This window comes from Hordeum vulgare, chromosome 4H, assembly GCF_904849725.1.
Source record: "Hordeum vulgare subsp. vulgare chromosome 4H, MorexV3_pseudomolecules_assembly, whole genome shotgun sequence".
NCBI classification, from domain to species: Eukaryota; Viridiplantae; Streptophyta; class Magnoliopsida; order Poales; family Poaceae; genus Hordeum; species Hordeum vulgare.
The window spans coordinates 6,429,444-6,452,329 of NC_058521.1; the positions used below are offsets into that span (position 1 = coordinate 6,429,444).

Genomic DNA, 22,886 nt, shown 5'->3' on the forward strand with positions numbered 1-22,886 from the left:
ACAAGGGGTTCCCCCGATCCCAAACTGCACATCGGGCGCTCTGGAGCCTTCCACCAAACCGACCTTCACCATGCACCAACGCGGTCTTGAGGCCCCCGCGCCCTCTCACCTCGACACCGTAAGGAGAGACCTGCGGAGCGATAAAAAGGAGTCAGGACTAGGAGCAGCAGCACCGTTGGCACGCGGGAGGGCTCAACCTCCACCATCAATGATGGTAGCCGACCGAACGCTTCGTGGAACTTTTGGAAAAACGATCATGACTTAGAAAAAACGTTGACTTCAATTCCACAAAAGATCATTCTAAAATCGCTCTAGAAGGTTCCCCGAATCGGTTCAAATCCTATTCGTAAGGGGTGCCATGACACGCGCGCGCATGAAACCTTTTGGATGTCTCTCGCCATTGTTTTGATGTGGTGATGACGGCTCGCCGATTCTTCGATGCTGGTGGAGGACTGCGATGCGAGCGCGCGGGCAGCAGTGTGGCAATTTTTTTGTGATACTCAATGCAAATTGCATTAAACAGTGTCCGAAGCCAAATCACTCGCCGCTAAATTGGATACACATGGGTCTGGGCCATCAGTCACATTGTTCGGTTCCCCAGCCATCAGCGAGCCCTTCGACGCAAGGGTGTGCGCTACCTGATTACAAGTTCTAGGACAGTGCACACTCTTACACTCGATGAAATTACAAAGGATAAAAGCTTGCAAGCGGTCGGCCACCACACCTAGGTAGGAGAGATCAACACCCGCGTCATCCAGAGCTTCCTTCAACAGGAGAGCATCGGTTTTCAAGTAGACCCTACCGATCCCCAGCTGTAACGCCAACGACACGACAACTTCAGCAGCAAGCATCTCTTAGTGCAGCGGGCTTAGCAGATTTTCCAGAAAGCACGCCGCACAAGCCATCGCCTCTCCCTCATGGTTTGAAAGAGCCGTCGATGTTAATTTTAATCCACTCCGCCGACGATTTTGATGAGGCCGGGTACGGCGGAGGTTGCGGTAAAAAGATGAAGAGAGGATCCACCGTTGACTGACTCCATCATGCGGCCGTGCAGTGACCGTCCGTAAATTTGGATCGGTCGCCCGGCGCCTAGCCCAAATGGTTAGGGGTAAATGGCGCAAATAATCAGTTTTCTTATATGGCCTAAACGAAGGACTTCCAAGTTGCAACCCAACCAACCAACCCCTCGTCCTCGTCGCCTCCTCGTCCTCTTCCTGCAACGACTTTTCTCCCCTCTTCTTCTTCTTCCAAGCCCAAATCGGGCCAAACCCCGACGCTCCCAATCGCCCAGCTCGGCGATCCGGAAGCAGGATCTGCAAGAAGAGGGGAGGGGAGGGGAGGGGAGGCAGGCGGGCGGGCGGCGGTGGCGGCCAGGCCGTCAGCGGCGGCTGGGGTGTCTGCGATGATAACCCGGTCCAAGCTGGTGGAGCAGCTGCGCGACTACCAGATCCGATCCCAGCACAAGTAAATTCCCCCCCTATCTAACCCGCCGAGAATCCCTCACTAGGTTGCGGTGATTGATGCTCAGATCTTGGGTCTCCCTGATTTTGGCCCCCTCTAATCGTGCTAGGTTCGGGTGCATGCCTGGTTGATTTAGGGTGTAATGCGATTTGCTCCGCCCTTGTAATTCAACAGTGTGGAGCGATTCGCTTAGCGGCCTAGTCATCAGCTGTGAATTCGATGTTGATGCCCGCGGGCATTTCTACCATTTCTAGCTGGTAACCTAGATCCAGCAAAAAGCATTGTACAACAGTTGTTGGAACAACAATGCCTGCTATCTGCCTATCCTTGTCAAGATCTTTGCCATGGCCTTTTTAAGCCAGTGTTAGTGTTTTTTTTTACTCATCAGTGCCTCGGTTGCACGTGTAGTGCATGCTTTCACCATATCAAAACCTGCCTGCATGTGTACTCCAATTTCTGAAGAGTCGTGCTTTGCCAATTTTCGTCTGTGGGCGACCAATTAGTGGTTGCCCGTTTTGAGGAGCCGGATGGTGAATGGGCCATCAAATCCTAGGTCCATTGTTTGGTCTGACCAATTAGTCGTGCTTTACTCTTCCTTAGTAAGCTTAAACCTAGTACATAGTGAAGGATTATATCTCTGTTAAATTTGATTGAACAACCATTGATGGATCTGGGTTCGAACCAGCCTCTCTGCATTACACTTCGCAGAGGTAAGACTAGATTCATATAATCCCTCCCCTGACCCCACCTTGTGTGAGAGCTTCTATGCACCGGGTCTGTCCTTTAACCATTGATCGATCAAATGATTCCAAGGCACTCCACTTGTGCCTCCACATGCTATTTACCTATATCCATGTCAGCTCTCAAATGCATCATTCAGAAGAATTTCATTATTTCATATCTCTTAGGCGGTTGTTATGGCAAACTACTTGGTTGATGTTTCCAGAATGTAAATGGTGTGCCTATGTTCGTCTGAAATGCATCATTCAGAAGAGTTGTATATCTCTTAGGCGATTGTTATGGCAAACTACTTGCTTGATGTTTCCAGAATGTAAACGTTGAACGATGCTAGCTGACCAGTTTATCTTGTTATGAAGAGTTTCATGCCGCACTAAAAGGCTGATAATTCCTTCAGATAAATCATGCGACTTTGTGGTGTGATGTGTTATTCTCCTGTATTGATCTGAAACGATTTCCTCTCACTGTTAGTCCTCCCTCAGACACGCTTGCCTCTTTTCATGATCTGATCTGAACATGGTTCTGCTTTCTGAACTTCTGCAGGCGCGACATCATCGGAGCCATCTCATGGGGCTTGCTGTGTTGCCTCCTAATAGTATCCTCGTACATGATGCTATACTTCAGGCACTTCTGGTTATCAGCCGTCATCATCTCCGTCGGCATCCTTCTTCCCGCCGGCCTGTATATTTTGAGGCAGAGAAAGCTGGCTAAGAAAAGAGAGCGGAGATTATTGTTGCCTCTCTCCATGTAAGGTTATTACATTGTAGTGGTAGGTTCCCCTGATTTTGCGGTTATTCTTGACTAGACAGAATCCGCATTCCAGGCTTGCTTGGCACACATCCAAACAGTTGATAGGCCTCTGCTGCCTAGTATACGAGTCCATATTCTTTAGTCTCCACTAAAGTGCTGGAAGAAGTACACCATCAATTTTTGAGGCTCCAGTGTTGTGCGAATACACCAGCTTGTGTGTTTCTGCTGCGGTTTGTTTTCCTCTTCTTTTTTCTTTTAATGGTGCTTGCAGCCTGACAAGGTATCTTGATGTATCCCGACCGACCCCGAGTCATGCTTTTGTAACTAAAGAAGAATAGTTTTGTTGTTCTGATGGAATTTGTGAGCTTCATGCCCTCTCCAGCCACTCTCAGTCAGTCAGTCCAGTTGGTTCCTGGAGCGAAGTGATGATACTGGACGGTTCTTTCACATGATTGTATACAAATCATATATCAAGCACTGTAGTGCTCCTGAAATACATTTGTGCATGTAATCTTTGCAACAATGTATGCTGCTCCATCATGGCAATCCTTGGACATGAGCGCCCATCCGTCCGGTGCTTCAGAAATTATTTGTCCTTTTTGCTTATGCGAAGGAAGTAACTTGTATTCCAATCCATCCAGATTTCTTTCAAGAGGAAACAGCATGCTGCTTGAAAATGTTTGCTCCTCCGTTTTGGAAAAAAAAATACTCTGCTCCTTTTGGTGTTCTTTTTTGCCTACTGTCCAGGGATCTATGGATCTATGGCAATTATGTTCAGTAGTCCACATTCTTTAACCTTTACTAAAGTGCTGGAAGAAATAAAATCAGAGCTACATTGTTGTGCGAGTAGATAATCTCCAATGTGTTTTGGGTGCATTAGCTTGTGTTTTCTGCTGCAGTTTGTTTTCCTCTTTCTCTTCTGTTAAATGGTGCTTGCAGCCTGACAAGGTATCTCGATGTATCTGACCGCCCCGAGTCACTCTTGTGTAACTAAAGAAGAACATATTGTTTTGTTATTCTGGATGGAGCTTTCACAAAAATGTATCTCCACAAATCATGCTTTACGCACTGTAGTGCTGCTGAGATACATCTGTACCTGTAATCTTTGCAACATATATGTTGCTCTGTAATTGCAATCCTTTGACATTGACGCCATCCGTCCGGTGCGTCCGGTGCTTCAGAAATATTTTTCCTTTTTGCTTATGCCAGAGGCTTTCCCTGAGAGAAAATATAGTAGGAAGTGACTTATGATATTATATTCAAAAAAAAGAAGTGACTTACAATATATTTGTATCCATCCAGATTTCCCACGAAGAGGAAACGGTGTGCTGCTTTGTTCCTCTTTTTAGTCTATATACTTCAGCTATATGGATAATGGGATCTATGGCAATTATGTTCAGATGCAAAAGAAAATAAATCAGATGCAACTAATCTGTAAGTCTTTTCTACTCCTGTCACTCCTAAATATAAGTTTTTTTTAGAAATTTCAATATGGATTTCATACAGAGCAAAATGACTAGAAAAAGAAACAAAGTAGCAAAACCGTTTTCTCTAATATATATATATATACATATACATTCATGTAGACCGCATGAAGAACTTGAAAGAGCTTATATTTAGATACATATACAATAGTTTGATTAGCTTATTGTCATGGTGTCATGGATCGTTGCAAATACAGCAGATGGAAGGACAAAAAAAATCGCGCCAGGTAGGGGTCGAACCTACGGCCTTCCGCTTAGGAAACGGACGCTCTATCCACTGAGCTACAGGCGCTTTCATGTGCAGCATGTAATGTACTATACTTTATAGTCACTGAGTTCATACTGGGTAGCACTATTGTGGGTCGCCAATACAGATTATGAGTAGGGCTGTTTTCTTTGGTTTATGGGACTAAATAAATTGTAGTCTACGATCTGAGGAGAGCTGTTTCGTGTTTTTTTTCCTTGAAAGCTGATAATAAGGAGGGCTTATTCATGAACAGGCACTCTCTCTTAAAGTATCTTCAACACCGGATGACAAATATTTTACACTGTCGAAATAATGACTTTTAACGCGCTGGAGAGCGCTGGCTCTAGCGGCCGCCGCAAAAAATTATACGCGCGAGTCGTTCCAGCAGGCTCTGCAAAAAAACATACACACGTCCTAGCACAAACAACATATGAATACTCCAAGCAAAACCAATTTAAAAATCAAACACATAAAAAAATAATTAACAATAAATAGTTCATTTTTTGACAAATAGTTTATCTTCCAATACAACAAATATTTTATTTTTGACACTGCAACATCAAATATAAAACATCAAACATATAAATCATCATTCGTTTTGTCGGTCATTTCATGTCCACCACTCCTTGATTAGATCTTTGTGCGGATCATTATGTGTTTGGGCATGCCGAATGGCATTGATAGAAGACAACAAATCGGGCCACCCTTGCAGCACTCCGCCGCACTTGCATGGATGTCTCAAGAGCTCATATTGAAAGTAGTCTAAATCTTGGCCACGTTCATTCTGTATGATCATGTTATGCATGATCACACAAGCATGCATGATGTACCAATGGATCTTTTGATCCCAAAATCTAGCCGGTCCTCTCGCAATAGCAAATTGGGCTTGCAAAATCCCAAAAACTCTCACCACATCTTTCTGAGACGCCGCCTGAGCATTGTGGAAATCTAGATTTTTCTTACCTTCTAGTTTTTTCAATGACTTGACAAATGTTTGCCACTTTGGGTAGATGTCATCCGTAAGATAGTAGACATAGTTATATGTATGGCCATTTGCTACAAACTCCACCGGTGGCAGTTCACCATTTGCAAAGTTATTCATGAGTGGTGACAGAATAACATCGTTGATGTCATTTAAAGATCCATGCATTCCTAAAAAAAAGCATGCTAAATCCAAGTCTCTTGATCGGTCACCGGCTCAAGGATTACAGTGGAATCATTTTTCTAGCCGTGGAATTGCACATGTCATGTCCTAGGACACTTCTTCCAACTCCACTGCATGTAATCTATTGAGCCAAGCATATGTGAGAACCCGCAAGCTTTGTTCATCTCCAATAGCCTTGCGATGTCTTCAGCATTGAAAGATCTCAAATACCCTGGGCCAAACACTTGCACAATTTCGACTGCGAAGTGCTTGACATACATGATGGCCTGGCTCTCACCCATGGCCAAGTGGTCATCAACTAGATCAGCCGGAATACCGTACGCCAACATACGCAAAGTGACTGTTACCTTTTGAAATGTGCTATGCCCGAGTTCTCCGGCGGCATTCCTCCTTTCATGCAAGAATTGGTCATGGCTCGCCAGTTTCTCTGTAATGCACATGAACAACTCGGTGTTCATCCTATACCGATGCCTGAAGTAGGACTCGAGGTATGTGGGATTTTCCATAAAATAGTGCCTCGTCAATCTGTTGTGGGCATCAATTTTATCCATTCAAATTTTCTGTCGACCCATAACCGAACCACCGTGTTTCGGCTTTTTGTTGATGTGCATAGCTAGGATCATTGCTACGTCCTCCTCCTCTTCAATATCAAATTCTTCTTCGAAAGAATTATATGACTAAATCATCTACAATATTGAATTAAACTAGTCTAAAAACTACAAAAAACATGCATCAAATTCATGTAAAAAAGTTAAAGTTGAAGCAATACATATCTTGCAAGCATTTTGTCGAACACCTTGTGGGCGCCGAGGGGCGGTGGGCGGCCGGACGCTGCTCGTCGAAGGAACGGCGCGCGAGGGACGGCGGTGGGTAGAGGGAGACGGAGGAAGCAGCGGTGGCGGGTAGAGGGAGACGGAGGAAGCAACGGTGGCGGGTAGAGGGAGATGGAGGAAGCAGCGACGTCATGGGGATAGGCCGGGGAAGCGTCGTCGGGGTCGCCGGAGCAAATGGGGTGGCGCGGGCGGCGGCGCCAACGCCTCGATCTAGTTGTGGTGGAAGTCGCGCGCGGGTCGTAGCTGTCCAGCGCGCGGGAGCGGGCGCACGAATAAGCGGCGAGCGATGTCGTTTCGTCTCGCGCGCTGAACCACTTATGTCGTGTTCACGGTTTTTGTGCCTTCGCTGGAGCGTCCGAAACGCAAAAACACAACTTTTCCAGCGCGACTGTTGGAGATGCTCTTACCTCTCTTTTATCAGTATACACAAGGAGTGGCGAATTTAAGGGATGCTTCAACAGGTCTGAGCCCCCCTCCAAATAATTAGAAAATAAAATTCAGTAATGTTTATCATAAAAAATAATAATAATTGAATTAAAAAACTAAGAGTTAATGTAATTTTTTTTGCATAGTTAACATTGAGGTCCTCCTTCATTTTGTTTCAAGATTCGCCACGGTACACACGCAAGCAACCATCTAATTCTAGTAGCAAAACTTGTACGTGTTGTAGTATTACATTGCCGAGATGGGGAGGGATCAACCCACCAGCGATAACACAATAATTATTATGATTACCAGATGTTCCACTGCATGCATGCGGAGGCAAAAGGATCAAAATCTGTTCTTGTTCTTCTCAAACATCTCTATGGCCATCAGCTGGTTCGTCTGCAGCCTGCCTGACGAGCGCTTCAGTAATCCTGATCCTTTAGTCTTTTCTTATGCCAGTCTAGCCTCATTCACTCTGCTCCTCTTTGCTTTTCTTTTTTTCTTCCGGAGGTCAAGGAGTTATCTCCATCGTCTTCGACTAGTCCTGGAAATAAATGACGAAAGTTGGAGAACAAAACATCAAAGGTCCTATGGTCTAGTGGTTAGGACATTGGACTCTGAATCCAGTAACCCGAGTTCAAGTCTCGGTAGGACCTTATTTTTCATGTTATTTTTGTTTCCTACTCAACATACAAAGTTCCCTAGTCCTTTCAAGGAAAGGACCGTTCTTGGGTGCAAAGTGTTACATTCTTTTTTTGTTCTCCCCACTTTCGTATTCTATATGTGGTTTGTATTTTTTGTTACAGGTTTCTATACACAGAGTATGTGATTTCTATATATATTGTACCATTATTCAAGCATTCCATAGCGACTAGTGTTGCTTTCTTCTTTTGTTCATCTCGCTTTCATCTTTTCTATTTTGGTTCCAGTTTGCTATACATGAATATGGCATCCCATATTTCTTAATCACAAAGAATCACAAAGAATAACTTTATTGGAATCAACTTGGGTGTGTACCCCATGTTTTTTTGAAGCACTTTGTGTCATCCGTAGTTCGCATCTCTTCTACCCAAATAACCGAAAACGACATATTTCTTTTGACCTTTTGTCTAAATACTTTTGGTAGAGTAACGTGTGAACCTTAGGTTACTGTATAAAATGATGTTCATTCTTTGTCGACATGATATATTCTTGGTGCTCTGCATATTGTGTCTGTGTCTCATCATACCATGCTATTGTGAAAAGGGAGGGTGATCGGCCTTCTGTGGTATTTGTCAAACTTAATGTTGATGCTTCTTTTGATCAAACCTTACTTTAAAAAATAATAGAGAAAGTGTCGTCTATATTACCTATCCAAGATTATAAAATAAAACTATCACCAGTAAAGGAATAGACATCCCACAAGGTCTTGTCTAGAGAGTCTGTGTGCGAGTTCAAACAACATACGTGGAAGAAAGGATGCAATACTGTGTAATTTGGGATGATGATGATTTTGAAATCTTCTATCGAAATAAGTAAAAAAAGACACATATTTCTTCAGTGAAAAAAATTGTATTATATATATGGTTTGTATTTTTGTTTCAGATTTCTATACAAACAAATGGCAATCGCTATTTTTTAATTAGGAGAAATATATGCTTTTCTATATACCCGTGTACCGTTTTTGGTGAGGACATCAATCCATTATTACATCCATTATTATACTGAACTAGTTAATAGAGCTCGCGCACGCCAATTGAATTACTAGGTACTTTAGTTTTTCAAACACTCTTTCATATTTTCTATTCTTGTTCAATATATCCATTCCATCTTTCTTAATCACAAGAATAAATTTATCTGAATCAACTTCGTTGTGTACTTCATAATTTTTAAGCACTCCATGTCATCTCTAGTTCACGTCTCTTTTGTTCATGTAAGTGAAAAGACACGTATTTCTTGTTGGGGAACGTCGCATGGGAAACAAAAAAATTCCTACGCGCACGAAGACCTATCATGGTGATGTTCATCTACGAGAGGGGATTTCAGATCTACGTACCCTTGTAGATCGCACAGCAGAAGCGTTAGTGAACGCGGTTGATGTAGTGGAACGTCCGCACGTTCCTCGATCCGCCCCGCGAACCGTCCCACGAACCGTCCCGCGGTCCGTCCCACGATCCGCTCCGATCTAGTGCCGAACGGACGGCACCTCCGCGTTCAGCACACGTACAGCTCGACGATGATCTCGGCCTTCTTGATCCAGCAAGAGAGACGGAGAGGTAGATGAGTTATCCGGCAGCGCGACGGCGCTCCGGAGGTTGGTGGTGATCTAATCTCAGCAGGGCTCCGCCCGAGCTCCGCAGAAACGCGATCTAGAGGAAAAACCGTGAAGGTATGTGGTCGGGCTGCCGTGGCAAAAGTTGTCTCAAATCAGCCCCAATAGCTCCATATATATAGGAGGAGGGGAGGGGAGGCTTTGCTTGAGGCTCAAGGAGCCCCAAAGGCTGCGCCACCAAGGGGAGGAGGAGTCCTCCTCCAATCCTAGTCCAACTAGGATTGGAAGGTGGAGTCCTTCTCTTCCTTCCCACCTCCTTTTTTTTTCTTTTCTCTTTGATTTTCTATCTATGGCGCATAGGGCCTTCTTGGGCTGTCCCACCAGCCCACCAAGGGCTGGTGCGCCACCCCCAAGGCCTATGGGCTTCCCCGGGGTGGGCTGCCCCCCCCCCCCGGTGAACATCCGGAACCCATTCGTCATTCCCGGTACATTCCCGGTAACTCCGAAAACCTTCCGGTAATCAAATGAGGTCATCCTATATATCAATATTCGTTTCCAAACCATTCCGGAAACCCTCGTGACGTCCGTGATCTCATCCGGGACCCCGAACAACATTCGGTAACCAACCATATAACTCAAATACGCATAAAACAACGTCGAACCTTAAGTGTGCAGACCGTGCGGGTTCGAGAACTATGTAGACATGACCCGAGTGACTCCTCGGTCAATATCCAATAGCGGGACCTGGATGCCCATATTGGATCCTACATATTCTACAAATATCTTATCGTTTGAACCTCAGTGCCAAGGATTCATATAATCCCGTATGTCATTCCCTTTGTCCTTCGGTATGTTACTTGCCCGAGATTCGATCGTGAGTATCCGCATACCTATTTCAATCTCGTTTACCGGCAAGTCTCTTTACTCGTTCCGTAATACAAGATCCCGCAACTTACACTAAGTCACATTGCTTGCAAGGCTTGTGTGTGATGTTGTATTACCGAGTGGGCCCCGAGATACCTCTCCGTCACACGGAGTGACAAATCTGAGTCTTGATCCATACTAACTCAACGAACACCTTCGGAGATACCTGTAGAGCATCTTTATAGTCACCCAGTTACGTTGCGACGTTTGATACACACAAAGCATTCCTCCGGTGTTGGTGAATTATATGATCTCATGGTCATAGGAACAAATACTTGACACGCAGAAAACAGTAGCAACAAAATGACACGATCAACATGCTACGTCTATTAGTTTGGATCTAGTCCATCACATGGTTCTCCTAATGATGTGATCCCGTTATCAAGTGACAACACTTGCCTATGGTCAGGAAACCTTGACCATCTTTGATCAACGAGCTAGTCAACTAGAGGCTTACTAGGGACAGTGTTTTGTCTATGTATCCACACATGCATTGTGTTTCCAATCAATACAATTATAGCATGGATAATAAACGATTATCATGAACTAAGAAATATAATAATAACTAATTATTATTGCCTCTAGGGCATATTTCCAACGTTTCTTTTGATCTTTAGTCGAAATAGTTTTGGTAGACTAAGGCCCTGTTTGGAACCACCCAGATTATATAATTCAGTTTTTATAATCCATTATGTCTTTAAACAGAACAATTTATGGTGTAGATTATAAAAACTAGATGAACAGATTATTAAAAAACTCATAATCTACTCTACCCGAGCTAAAATCAGATTACAGATTGTTAATGACCCATTACCCTTTGTAAAGTTGGAGATAATTACATTCCTACCACCGCCATCCTCCTCTTTAAAAAAGAAAACAGAGGGCGGACATGTCATTATGTAATATAAAACATGGATTATAGTTTATACAATCTGGCCTCCAAACATGCCCACGTAGATTATTTTTATGAATCGGATTATATAATCTATCTTCATAATCCAGATTATCATAATCTATTGTGGGTTCAAACAGGGCCTAACACGTGAGCTATATAAAATGATGTTCAGTCTTATCGACATGATATATTCTTGGCGCTCCGCGTATTTTGTGTGTGTGTCCCATCATATACCATGCTAACGTGAAAAGGGAGGGTGATTGGCCTCCCGTGGTATTTGCCAAATTTAATGTTGATGTTTTTTTTATCAAGATTTACTTTAAAAAAAGATTAAGAAACAATGTATTCCATTACTTTGTTATTATTACAACTTCGGGGCCCTTCGTGACCCCTCTATCTCTTTCTAGTCTTTTTTTATCAACGGTACATAGAAAGAGCCGTTTGTCCTCGAGAAACAAAGAGCTCATATTTTTTCAATTCATAAATGTTGTAAATCGAAGAGTTTGTCCCTCTTCAGATATTGACGATGTCGGAGGAGGGAAACCCGACCCATCAACCTTCAACCACAAATGCACCTTCTTCCAGCTGTCGTCGACTTAGACCATCGTCCACACCCGTTCCTAACCAACCTCCTCTTCTTGTGCTCCACACTAACGCGAGAGCAAACACAGTCGCACGAGCGAAGCTCGAGGGCACAAGTCCATCATAAGCATGCCAGCGCCACCATCCCCGCTTGAACAAACCAAACCACTCCCGAAATCCGATCATAGAACATGACGCCTCGTCCTCACAAGGTCCGGAGGTTCTTTACTCAACACGAACGCCTTCGTCTTCGAAGCCAAGACGTCGAACGATCAAAACCTAAACTAATCACCCCCCCTAAACACACGTATTTATGCAATGACATTGCAAACTGCATTTCACTCCTCCCATCAAAGAATAAAAGTAGGAGTAGCATGTTTCACCCCAAGTGGCCGCTACCCGAAAATATCTGCCGACGTGCCGCGTGATTGGTCCATACCAGGTCCGGCGCGCCACGACCCGATCGGGCAAAGGGGCTGCGGGGTTGGTGGCGGCGCGGGAATCGAAAACCCTAGACGACGCGACGCTCCTCCCCGGCCGAAAATATCTTCCTGTCGCGAGCGCCAATCGATCGACCGATCGTGGGCTGGCCCAGAAAGCCAGAAGCCTCCCGCCTCGAGCCCATCGCGCGAAAATATCTCGCTCGATCCTTATCCCGCGGCCGCCGTCCGATCCGATCACGACGGCCCCCGCGGCGCCGCGCGCGCTATAAAAGGGGCGGCTAGGGCGACCTTGACTCCTCGTGCTTTCTCAGGGGTTGGCTTCTCCTCCCCACTCAGTCCTCGGTTCCCCCGGTCCGGTTCGGTTCGGTTCGTTAGGGTTTAGCGGCGGGGAGAAGGATGGCCGACGTCGAGTACCGCTGCTTCGTGGGCGGCCTCGCCTGGGCCACCGACGACCAGTCCCTCCAGAACGCCTTCTCCAAGTACGGCGACGTCATCGACTCCAAGGTATCGTCCCCCGTCCCCGCCCCCGATCCGCTCGATAGATCTGTAGATTCCTCGATTCGAGATGGATCCGCGGTGTTCGACATGTTGAATTCTGGATCTGAGCTAGGGATCTGATTTTTTTGTGTGTGAATTTTTTGGATGCGCAGATCATCACTGACAGGGAGACGGGCCGTTCCCGCGGGTTCGGGTTCGTCACCTTCGCGTCGGACGAGGCGATGCGCCAGGCCATCGAGGCCATGAACGGCCAGGACCTGGACGGCCGTAACATCACCGTCAACGAGGCCCAGTCCCGCCGCTCCGGCGGAGGAGGAGGCGGCTTCGGCGGCGGCGGCGGCGGCTACGGAGGCCAGCGTCGTGAGGGCGGAGGCGGCGGCTACGGAGGCGGCGGCGGTGGCTACGGAGGTGGCCGCAGCGGCGGCGGCGGCGGCTACGGCAGCCGTGACGGCGGCGGCGGCGGCTACGGCGGCGGCGGCGGCGGCTACGGTGGCAGCCGCGGCGGCTCCGGCGGCGGCAACTGGAGGGAGTGAATGGTGGGGCCCCTTGTCGGCCAGTTATCCTAGTTATCGATCTATCCTTTTCGTTTACCTGTCTACCGTGTTATCGCTCGCTCCCGAGTAACCCTAGATCTCGCTCCATCGCTTAGGTTCTGAGATGCTCTGGCTACCGTTAGATGTGACGCTACCGTTCCGTGCTACTTGTTACCGTTCCCCTGTTCCGTTCGCTATGGTTGTGATATGATGTGAAATGAAAAATGAGGGCAAAAGTTTGTTCGCAATATACCGTTAGTTTTCTGTTGGCCGTAGTATGCGTGCAAAAGTTTATTCCTTTCTCCTGATCGTGCCCTGCCGTGGACGTTATTCCTCTTGGGCCTGATATTTTGCCTGTTGCAGTGAACTGATTTTTTGAGTTCGTTGATGTGATGAATCACTGAAATTTTCAATCTCTCTTATGAATGTTTATTTTCGTGAGCACAGTCGAGGAAGTGTTGCACTGCTTGCCATGTCCTATTGAATACTTTTACACTTCCTTGGCGAGTTCTGCTGGTTGAAGTGCACCTTGAATATCTGGAAACATTGGCAAGAAATCATTCAATAGTTAATCTAAGGAAATAGATAGGCAGTTTTCCGTAGCTGCCATTTGAACTACTACTAAATGGACGCTTTGGTTTTATTACTGTCCGATTTATCTTTATTATTAAAGCAGGATCGAACGTCGTGATAGTTCGACCATAGCTTGACCTCTCGATCCCCACTTCCTCCCGCTAGCAATTTTGCTGATTTTTTTTTCATCTCTTCGTAAACCAGGCGATTAAATAAAGAAAACTACCGGTTCATAAAAAAAACCCTACCTTAAAGAAACGATAATCCCCACCAACCCGCGCACATCTTCCCCCGCACGACGCCCCGCCCACCCCGACTCCCTTGCCGCCGGTAAACCCAGCCCTGCCGAATCCCACGCCACGCTGCCTAGCCCCGACCCCCTTGCTGTCGGCCATCCCAGCCCTGATCAATCCCTCGCCGCCGGCCATCCCAGCCCTGATGGATCCGCCTCTCCTCATCCTCGCCGGCGTTGAGTGATGGTGGTGCTCGGGTGGCCCAAGAGCGGGCGTGGCGCGGGCGGGATCCGCCTCTCCTCATCCTCGCCGGCGGCGGCGTGAAGTGGAGAGAGAGGCGGAGATATGTCGAAGTGAACTGGTCCACCGAAGCGCCAGAATAGCTACGCATGGGAGTCAAAGGGTCCAACCATGGCGTGCTCGCTGCTGCCTCCAGGTGTGGCCGCGGCCCTACCGTCTCCTCGCCGGAGCCCCTCCACCTCGAAGGTAATTCGCCAACTACACCTTCTTCAGTTCTTCTACCCCCGTTTCATGGAGCAGACATTTAGTCGAACAGGTTGTGGGCTCCGCCCCTAGATGGTTGACATGAACTGATTTGAAGCTTGAAAAATTGCAAAATAGTTCGGTAACTAACATAATTGCAATATTTCAGAGCCTGCTGGTCAAAATTTTGCTTATTGGATTGTATCCATGACTGTCCCAAGATTTTCACGCCTTTCTGTTGTTGAAATTTGAAGGTTGTCTGGTCATAGTCTTGCAGCTTTGGCTCGCAACAAAGGCAATCAGGAGAATATAGGCGACGTGCCTGATGATGTTCGTGTTGTCTGGTCCTCTGATTGTAACCATAACTCTGAGTAAGTTTACTCTGGTTATTGTGAAAAAAAAAAAAACTGAAGGTTGTAATAGTACTCCTGCTGGAACTTGAACCACTCAAATTTTACCTCAGGAACGCCGGAGTACGGCATTCCTCATTAGCTGATACATTCTACTCCCCGTTTCCCAAAATACTCTCCTGTTAAGGAAGAAGCTGAATGATACATGTGTTCATTTTCTATAACTCTGTATAAGAACATGGTAGATGCCGACATCTTTTTCAACCTGGTGCTTGAGTAATTCACATTGTGGCTAACCAATTAAACTCAATGGGTTGCCGCTGCTGCTTGTCTCAACCACCTGAATCTGAACTTCTATAACATCTTTGCTCACAGGGACAGCCGAATCAAGTCGCCTGCACGAACCAGCTTCACTGGAAGCTGCCTTTAAGTGGTGAGTGCTGCATCCAGTACAACATGCAAGAATTTCAATAGCAAAAGAGAATTTATACTAATAAATATCTGATTTCATTTGGCCTAAGATTTTTACACTAATAAATATCTGATTGCAACTGTAGAGTCCCTCAGATTGAGGAGCCTTGTTGGCTGCTGCGCATGTTCAAGTTCGTCGAGACAAGCAGCTATTTCAAGGGGATCTGCAGATGTTGTAAGTTTTTATACCGGTATATCTCTGAGAGACTGTGTGGATGCCGTTCTAGGTGCGCACATTGTTATCTCTGGCTACTGGATTGGCCCCGACATGGAAGATGGTAGTGATCACGTTGAGGCCATTCTGCAAAGAATTGGCTGATGAGGTGTCATTGTTAACAAGGTGATTTCCCTGGTATTCGAACATAATCTAGGCTGTACCAATACCACCCATAGAATCCGGATTGTAATGTTTGTTTTGGTATGGATCAGTATACGATCTCCTGCGGTCAAATCTGCCATTTTGTTTGTCCTCGATGCCCCTGAATCAACATGGGAAACTTAGACTGATTTTTCTCTTCAACTTCTTTTTTCAGAGAGTGAAGTAGCTCTTTGTGATTTTGCTTTTGTAGCAAGCACATAGATTCTCAAAAGATTAGCGACCTCCAAGAATACATTTACCCATCTGGTGCATGTTCACCCGTGTTCGAAATGCTTTTTTTACTCTGCTTGAACTAGAAAAGATCTGGATGATGTTTGCATTATTGTAGGAAACACTAACAGTGAACGGAATATGCACCAACAGTTAACTGACAAGGCGGCGATGTTGTTGGTACAACAACAACTTATGTGAGCGCGGCGATGTTGTTGGTACAACAACAACTTATGTGAGCTCAGAGCAAAATCTTACCTAGAGTAGAAATTCTGGGCACTAATACTCGTTTGTTTGCACAAATTTAGCTTCTTGGAAGAAAAGCAACAAAATACATCAAATAGAACACATATAAATTACCTACTCACTCAGTTTTGGCTCAAAACAATGATATGTTTCAAGATGAATTATTCCTTGATGCCGGTGCAGCAGATGAGGTCTCTTAAAGGGTACACCGGCAGGCAAAGGGCACAAGCTTCCGATGTTGTTCATACCCTTCAGTTGTCACAACCTTTTTGATAAACTCAAATGGTGGATCGATATTTTTGTCCCCTTAATAGGAGTAACTGACAAAAAACTATCACTTTTAAGGTCATCGTTCCACAGAACTACCAGTTTAAAAAAATTGATCAAAAACTACCATTTTATGGTAATTCGTCCCAGAAAACTAGCATTTTTGTGTGATGACTGTTTTAGAAGATTTAAACACGTTTATGACAAACGGGGCATCTGTCAGGGCTGATGTGACAGAAAAATCAACGCCGTTTATTTTGACTGGTATGTTGACCGTTATGACAGGTGGGGCCCACATGAAACTTCTTCTTTCTCCCCTTTCTCTCTTTAACATTTCAACAAACATCTTATATGCAACAATGAAGGAAGAGCTCGAACTCGAGCACGTCAAAAACACGGCCCGTCAAGTCGTCAGCGGCTGCGCTTCACGTGCACGCACGCGGTGGCCAGCCAGCAACGGCTGCTCTGCGCATGCAAGCGGCGGCCAACCAGCGGTGGCTGCGCACGCAAGCGGCGGCGAGCTAGCATCGGCTACTACGCAAGCGGCGGACTGGAGGAGATCCTCACCGACGGGGTCACCAGCGTCGAGGTGCGAAGGTGAGGCCGCCGCCGCCGCCGCCGCTGCCGGCCCCTCGCTCAGGTACGCCCCCCTCCTCTCCTAACCCCATCTCCTCTCTCTCTCCCTCTCCCCCTCTCTGGCACCTTTCGTTCGATCCGTGCTGAGGCCCGACGAGATTTGTTTTCCTCCGAATACAGGGCCCCGTCCGAGAAGACGCGCGAGGCGACGGGAGGGCGGCCGCGGCGCGAGATGGAGACCGGGGAGCCGGCGGTGCCGCCCAGGGTGACCAGCGGGCGGAGGTACAAATCCTTTTAGCCTTGATTTCTCGATGCGTGCAAGATAACTACCAGTATTATCATCTGATCATCAATTTTCTTCTTGCTGGAGTTACCTCCAAGATCTATGAATTTGCGGATACACGTGAGTATAACATATGTTCTCTTCCCTCTAAACCTAAATCAATATGTTTCTCCTACATATTTTGTAACGTCAATTGCACTCCTCTTATTTCAATCAACAGATTAGAAGACAATCGTCAGCTGAGCTGGAGATGTTCAAAGAACGGTGGGAAAAAGCCGTAAGGGAGGATGACGAGTGGATGGATCCTTTTGACGCCTGATTACTTTGGAAGAATTATTATCTGACATGATGATACAAGGCCCACAATACATGGGTGGATGCGTCCACATTCATCATGGAGGTTGGAGCCGAGATCATGTGGGCCTCATAGCAAAACAGTTACTCTTTTGCTGACTTACACACACCACTCTCTTACACACACCACTCTGCCCTCAAGAGCTAGAAGAACAAGTGGGAGCGGCGTCACTAATACATGGAGATACCGAGTAAGAATCCTTATACCACGAGTGACTGACACAGTATCTTGTAATCTTAATTCGATTCTCCAATTACCGAGGTTGTATAGTGACAATGCATATATGTATGTGCAGTTATTTTAGTAAAATATTTATTTATACTAGAAAGAAAAAAAAGCTTGTCTCATAGTCTACTGTGCCATCTTGACAATAAGCCACGACATGGTTAAGTCAGTTGTAAGGCGGAACAATGTTTGGCAGAGCAATGTGAACGATATGCCGTCATGCAGGCCCCCAGTGATCAGCAGGAGCAGTCTACTGATAATTTTCGTTTTACTGGACCGCAGGTTAGTACATGCTCACTTTCTTGGGTGTGTTGCTGTGATCACTTACCTGGTAATCCAACTGCACTTGTCGTGAAAAAAAGATGAAGCAGGAAGCAGTGGTTGATGCTGATCGGGTGTGTTTTGCTGCACTGCCTGCAATCGATAAGTTTGATGCCATGTTATTCAAAAGCAACACTTATGCTCGAGAAGGTACGATGCTGCTCTGTTTTTTAGCCTGATTTTCCCTACAAGTTTTAACATGGATGCTTCATTTCCTACCTCTGGTTGTTTGTTATGTATGATGCTCACGTGCAAGTGATGTGGCGTTGCAGCTCTCTACAGATGGGGCAGCAGCGATCTCCGTTGCGGTCTCGGAATAACAAGGAGAAGATAAAGGCTGCTGGAGCAGGAAAAGAGTCTCGGAATAACAAGGAGAATATAAAGGCTGCTGGAACAGGCAAAGAGTCTGTTCCAAGACGTCCTGCACGTAGAGGGCAACAAGAAGATGGTACGGGAAGCGCTGCTCGTGCATATAACAGCTTAGCTACCATGGACGATGGCTGTAGCGAGCTGGCATTTCTTGGGGAATGACACTAGCTAGGCCTGCACCGTGTTAGGACTGAAGACATAGTTGAGTGAAATAACATGAAGCAGGTTGAATGCATCAAGGTTTGGTTACAGAAATCCTTCACTTTGACGAGGAGGTTGCTCCTGTAAAACTCGGTGGCGGCGAGCGGCGGCCGTAGCGCAGGAGATCCGGCGGTTGCCCGGTCGAAGAAAAGAATCACGCGCATTGAGACCATGAAGAGGCGCGATGGGGAGTGTAGCGTCGGTGCTGGACAGGATAGCCAGCTGAAGAGAAGCACACGCAGTGCGACCAAGAACTCTGGTGCTGAAATTGATTGCCCATTGAGAAGAGGCACACGCAGTGGGCCTGCCAAGAGCTCCCATGGGGTTCATATAGAGAAAGGTGCCTACAGCGGTGCCGGAAAGGATTTTCAATCGAACGGAGACACACGCAGCACGGCTGTGAACATCTCCCATGCTATTAAAATGGAGAACGAGTCTCTTACCGGTGCTGAAAAGGATTTCGAAATAAAGAGAGGCACACACACAATGAGCAGGAGGAGCTCCAATGGGGAGAAAATGGAGAACAATGCTCGCACAGGTGCCGAAACGGAGTGTCGTTTGGGCAAGTCCAGCGGCAATATTATGGGTGATGGGTTGGCCAACGCGGCTGGAGGAGATTGTTGTTTTCAGGGGCCGGACTGCAACGGTGTCGTAAGAGATGAAATTGTCCAGGATTTTGGGACTGGCGGCAGCGTTGTTGGTGGTGATGGGGCAGCTTGCGTCCCGGAGGGGATTCAGAGTAATGTAGGAGCTGAGAACTGTGAGTCTAAGGGTTCGAAGAAGTCCCGTGTCGCCAGGAACGGGTTAAAGAGCAACGTTTCTTCTGGTGCAGATCATGTGCTGGAGCAGCGGGGCGAAAAAGGTGCTAGCATGGAAAGTGGGGTTACCAAGGAGAGTGATGTAGCAGCCAAAAGGTGCAGCTTTGCAGTTCCTCGAAGCAATGCTAATGACCCGAATTGCCGCAGAGGGCAGAAAGCAATTGTGCCATGGAGGTTCTCGGTTGGGTACAAGCGGTCATTCTCGAAAGCTTTCTGCTCCAATGGCGGGTCTCTCAAAACTCCGGAATACAGGGCTCAGGGCAGCTCAACACAGTGCACTTCAGGAACTAGAAGTATTGTGAGGTGCATGCTACCCCCCTTTCAAATGTTAGAGTTTCGATCGTGCGGGATTTCTCCTCAGGGAAAGGTGAGGACACCTGAACATCATATAAAAAAGGTGAAAGTTGAAAAGGATGACAATCAGGGAATGCCAAAAAATGAAGTTGCCCTTGCTAGGGAGAACGTCATCAGGTCTTTGCGGGATTTCCGCTTAATTTACAAGAATCTTGTGAATAAACTTAAAGACAGGCCACAGAAAGGAGGAGCCGATCTACAAGCTTATAAAATCTCAGGAAGAGGTGCCCTGCACAGTGTAATGACGAGAGTTATGTTGGCCATGTGCGTGGAATCCATGTCGGGTTGAGCTTTGCGTTATTGGTCTTCATCGCACACACCGTTTAGGGATTGATCATATCAAGAAGGATGATGATAGTAATAAAGGAAATAGGTATTCTTAGTCCGTCATGGTATTTTATAGAAATCCCTCTGATGTTTATGACATTAAACCCGTAATACATATCAAATGTTTTTTAAAATAATAATATCTTCTAAACCATAACTCTAAATTTAACATGTTATTAATGAATTTTGATTAGAAAAATATATAGAATCTGAATATGATGTTATTTTACCTGTTAACCATTTAAAAGAAATACTACTCCCTCCGTCTCAAAATAAGTGTCTTAAGCTTAGTATAATTTTGCACTAAAGCTAGTTCAAAGTTGAGACAGTTATTTTGGGACGGAGGGAGTATCTAGGATACAATCTTAATCAATAATGCATTACCCGTCTTTCTTTCATACCGGTATCGATTTGGATTGTGGATGAACATCTCAGCAAAATCATGATTAGAGAAAAAATAGAAGATTACTTGACCGTTTCTTTGCATGTAATAAATCCGAATTCAAGTCATATTTAAATAGAAGACCCGTGGAATCTTGAACTGCGCTTTTGAAAGCTAAGATCATCTTTGTTTGGGTAGTAGCTACAATACTCAAATTATAGACTTTTTTGTAAATTAAGAGCATGTGGTATTCTTTTCTCCCGTTGCAACGCACGGGCCCTTTTGCTAGTAACAGTAAAAGGCGCAAGCTGGAAAACAGCTCTGGCATCTGTTTGTATACTCTTATCCAGCACCCATTGTGGCATTTTCTATCAAGATCATGATTGTACCATATAATAGGATAACTGTGCTCAAATTTTCATTCAATTAGACTAATACTCCCTCTGTAAACTAATATAAAAGCGTTTAGATCATTACTTTAACGATCTAAACATTCTTATATTAGTTTACGGAGGGAGTAGCTTATGCTTATTGCCAAACATCAATGTCATTTCAACATTTCAATGCTTCAATTCCAAATTTGTAAAACAAAAATAACCTGAAAACATTGAAGGAAACAAAACATCATTCTCTTCCTCTTAGGGTATGTACAATGATATCTAGTCAGCCGTTTGTAATATAAGCCAAAAAAACAAGATAGCCTGTCTGTTAGAATACACACGATCTAATTCCATGAGAATCGCTGCCTACCGGCGGCCTAATTGCAGTTGTACGTGAAGCGTTGGTTATAGTGGGCCGAGAGTAGCCCTAGTTGTTTAGAAACTAAGGGCGTGTTTGGGACGGCTCTACTCCACAAAAATCAGCTCGGTTCTAGAAAACATAAGCCAAACGGGATAGCTTTACGATATACAACTCCACAAAAAAGCTAGAATCTCGGGTCCAACTTCTTGGTTTTTTTTGAGCTCTCTAGAAGGTGCTCCATAAAATTGTAGAAGCTGGAGTTGGAGCAAAGTTACCCACCATTGCCACCAGTAAGTGGATACCCCTTCGTTTCTCCCCTCTAATCCACTCAAATAGATCCTTTTCACCAAAAAATTTCATTCGTGAAGCTGGAGCTGGATAAAAGCCAAACATTCTCTTAAAAAGAGCTACAACTCCTATATGAAACTGCTCCAAAATGGATTTGTTGAAGCGGAGCTACTCTTAATGGAGCGGAGCGGTCCCAAACAAGGCCTAACTTTCCTCCTATCTTGTCAGATCTGTATTACGTGAGTAAAAATAGGGTCCAGACAAGGTTTGTTAATTTTGTATATAGTTCACATTTCATCAACCATGAGGTCCAGACAAGGTTTGTTAATTTTGTATATAGTTCACATTTCATCAATCATGACGCATGTGTCGTACATAGTAGTAACACACATACAGTTTCTTTCGTTTTTCTATATATAATAGCTTGTGGACTGCATATTTCTTGTGTGTTACTACTATGTACTGATATGACATGTTGTAACTGGTAAGTGTGATCAGATTATACAAACGCACGGCAACCATGAAGGTAGATATTTTCTGCGATGAAAGATAGCACTTGATCAGCATAATTTACAAGCGGTTGGAGGGTTACAGGCTTACAACCATCCAAACAGACGCCCTATTGTTGGTACCATTTCTGATGCTGTCTGTAGATGAAGTGGAGAGATTATACAGACAACTGGTGTCTCAACTGATGTACATGTCCTTAGAGCAATACACTATATCCGCCCGTCCCACAAAATAACTGATATACGAGACCGGGTTGAAAAATTGCCTCGTATATCATGGAGTGGGCCGGACATTTTTGCGGCCATTTTTGTCGCAAGTTTTCATTACCACGAGTTTGGCGAGTTGGATTCCTCTCATGGTCCCACATTTTTTAGGATTTTTATGTCAAGCATTCCGAACAATAAAATAAAGGAAAAATCTAAACTGCACACAACGCACGGTTGTTTTCCCATGCAGCGGTTGATGCGCGTAAGTTGGAAGAGCTTGCTTAGTAGCGTTGTATTTTAAAAAAGATTTATCTTTTAAACCGTTCTCTCAATCAACGATCCGTTTTAACCACTGATTTTATCGCGACGAGATCTTCAAAACTAGATCCCATGTCGACATGTTTCGACAACATTTTTTTTGCTCGTACTTACCACATTTGTTGCACTTACTTGTCATATTAGTAAGTACTTACTTGTGTGATAAAAAT

The 22,886-nt window shown here is 45.3% G+C and overlaps 3 protein-coding genes and 2 non-coding genes across 11 annotated transcripts; 4 read left to right on the plus strand and 1 right to left on the minus strand.

The window, feature by feature from the left end:
* The first annotated feature begins 1,156 nt into the window (after positions 1 to 1,156).
* LOC123447031 lies at positions 1,157 to 3,472 on the plus strand. Its single transcript, XM_045123585.1, has 2 exons — positions 1,157 to 1,464; positions 2,743 to 3,472. Exons 1-2 carry the CDS (start codon positions 1,403 to 1,405, stop codon positions 2,948 to 2,950), a joined length of 270 nt encoding a protein of 89 aa, XP_044979520.1. The 5' UTR covers positions 1,157 to 1,402; the 3' UTR covers positions 2,951 to 3,472.
* Positions 3,473 to 4,652: 1,180 nt separating this feature from the next.
* Positions 4,653 to 4,725, minus strand: TRNAR-CCU. The gene has a single exon. It is a non-coding gene; the product is annotated as a tRNA-Arg (tRNA).
* A 2,963-nt stretch (positions 4,726 to 7,688) lies between these two features.
* TRNAQ-CUG lies at positions 7,689 to 7,760 on the plus strand. The gene has a single exon. It is a non-coding gene; the product is annotated as a tRNA-Gln (tRNA).
* Positions 7,761 to 12,482: 4,722 nt separating this feature from the next.
* LOC123447032 (glycine-rich RNA-binding protein blt801) lies at positions 12,483 to 13,480 on the plus strand. Its single transcript, XM_045123587.1, has 2 exons — positions 12,483 to 12,703; positions 12,850 to 13,480. The coding sequence occupies exons 1-2, from the start codon at positions 12,596 to 12,598 to the stop codon at positions 13,228 to 13,230; spliced, it is 489 nt and encodes a 162-aa protein (XP_044979522.1). The 5' UTR covers positions 12,483 to 12,595; the 3' UTR covers positions 13,231 to 13,480.
* A 3,025-nt stretch (positions 13,481 to 16,505) lies between these two features.
* On the plus strand, positions 16,506 to 20,405 carry LOC123447033. Of its 7 annotated transcripts, none has more exons than XM_045123592.1 (6): positions 17,210 to 17,300; positions 17,400 to 17,421; positions 17,522 to 17,846; positions 18,107 to 18,163; positions 18,244 to 18,352; positions 18,475 to 20,405. In XM_045123592.1, the coding sequence occupies exon 6, from the start codon at positions 18,944 to 18,946 to the stop codon at positions 20,231 to 20,233; it is 1,290 nt and encodes a 429-aa protein (XP_044979527.1). In that variant the 5' UTR covers positions 17,210 to 17,300; positions 17,400 to 17,421; positions 17,522 to 17,846; positions 18,107 to 18,163; positions 18,244 to 18,352; positions 18,475 to 18,943; the 3' UTR covers positions 20,234 to 20,405. The 7 variants fall into 7 exon arrangements, with proteins under 7 accessions (XP_044979529.1, XP_044979528.1, XP_044979525.1 ...); XM_045123591.1 differs by having other exon boundaries at positions 17,225 to 17,300; positions 17,389 to 17,421; XM_045123590.1 differs by having other exon boundaries at positions 17,208 to 17,421; positions 18,078 to 18,163.
* Positions 20,406 to 22,886: the final 2,481 nt, after the last annotated feature.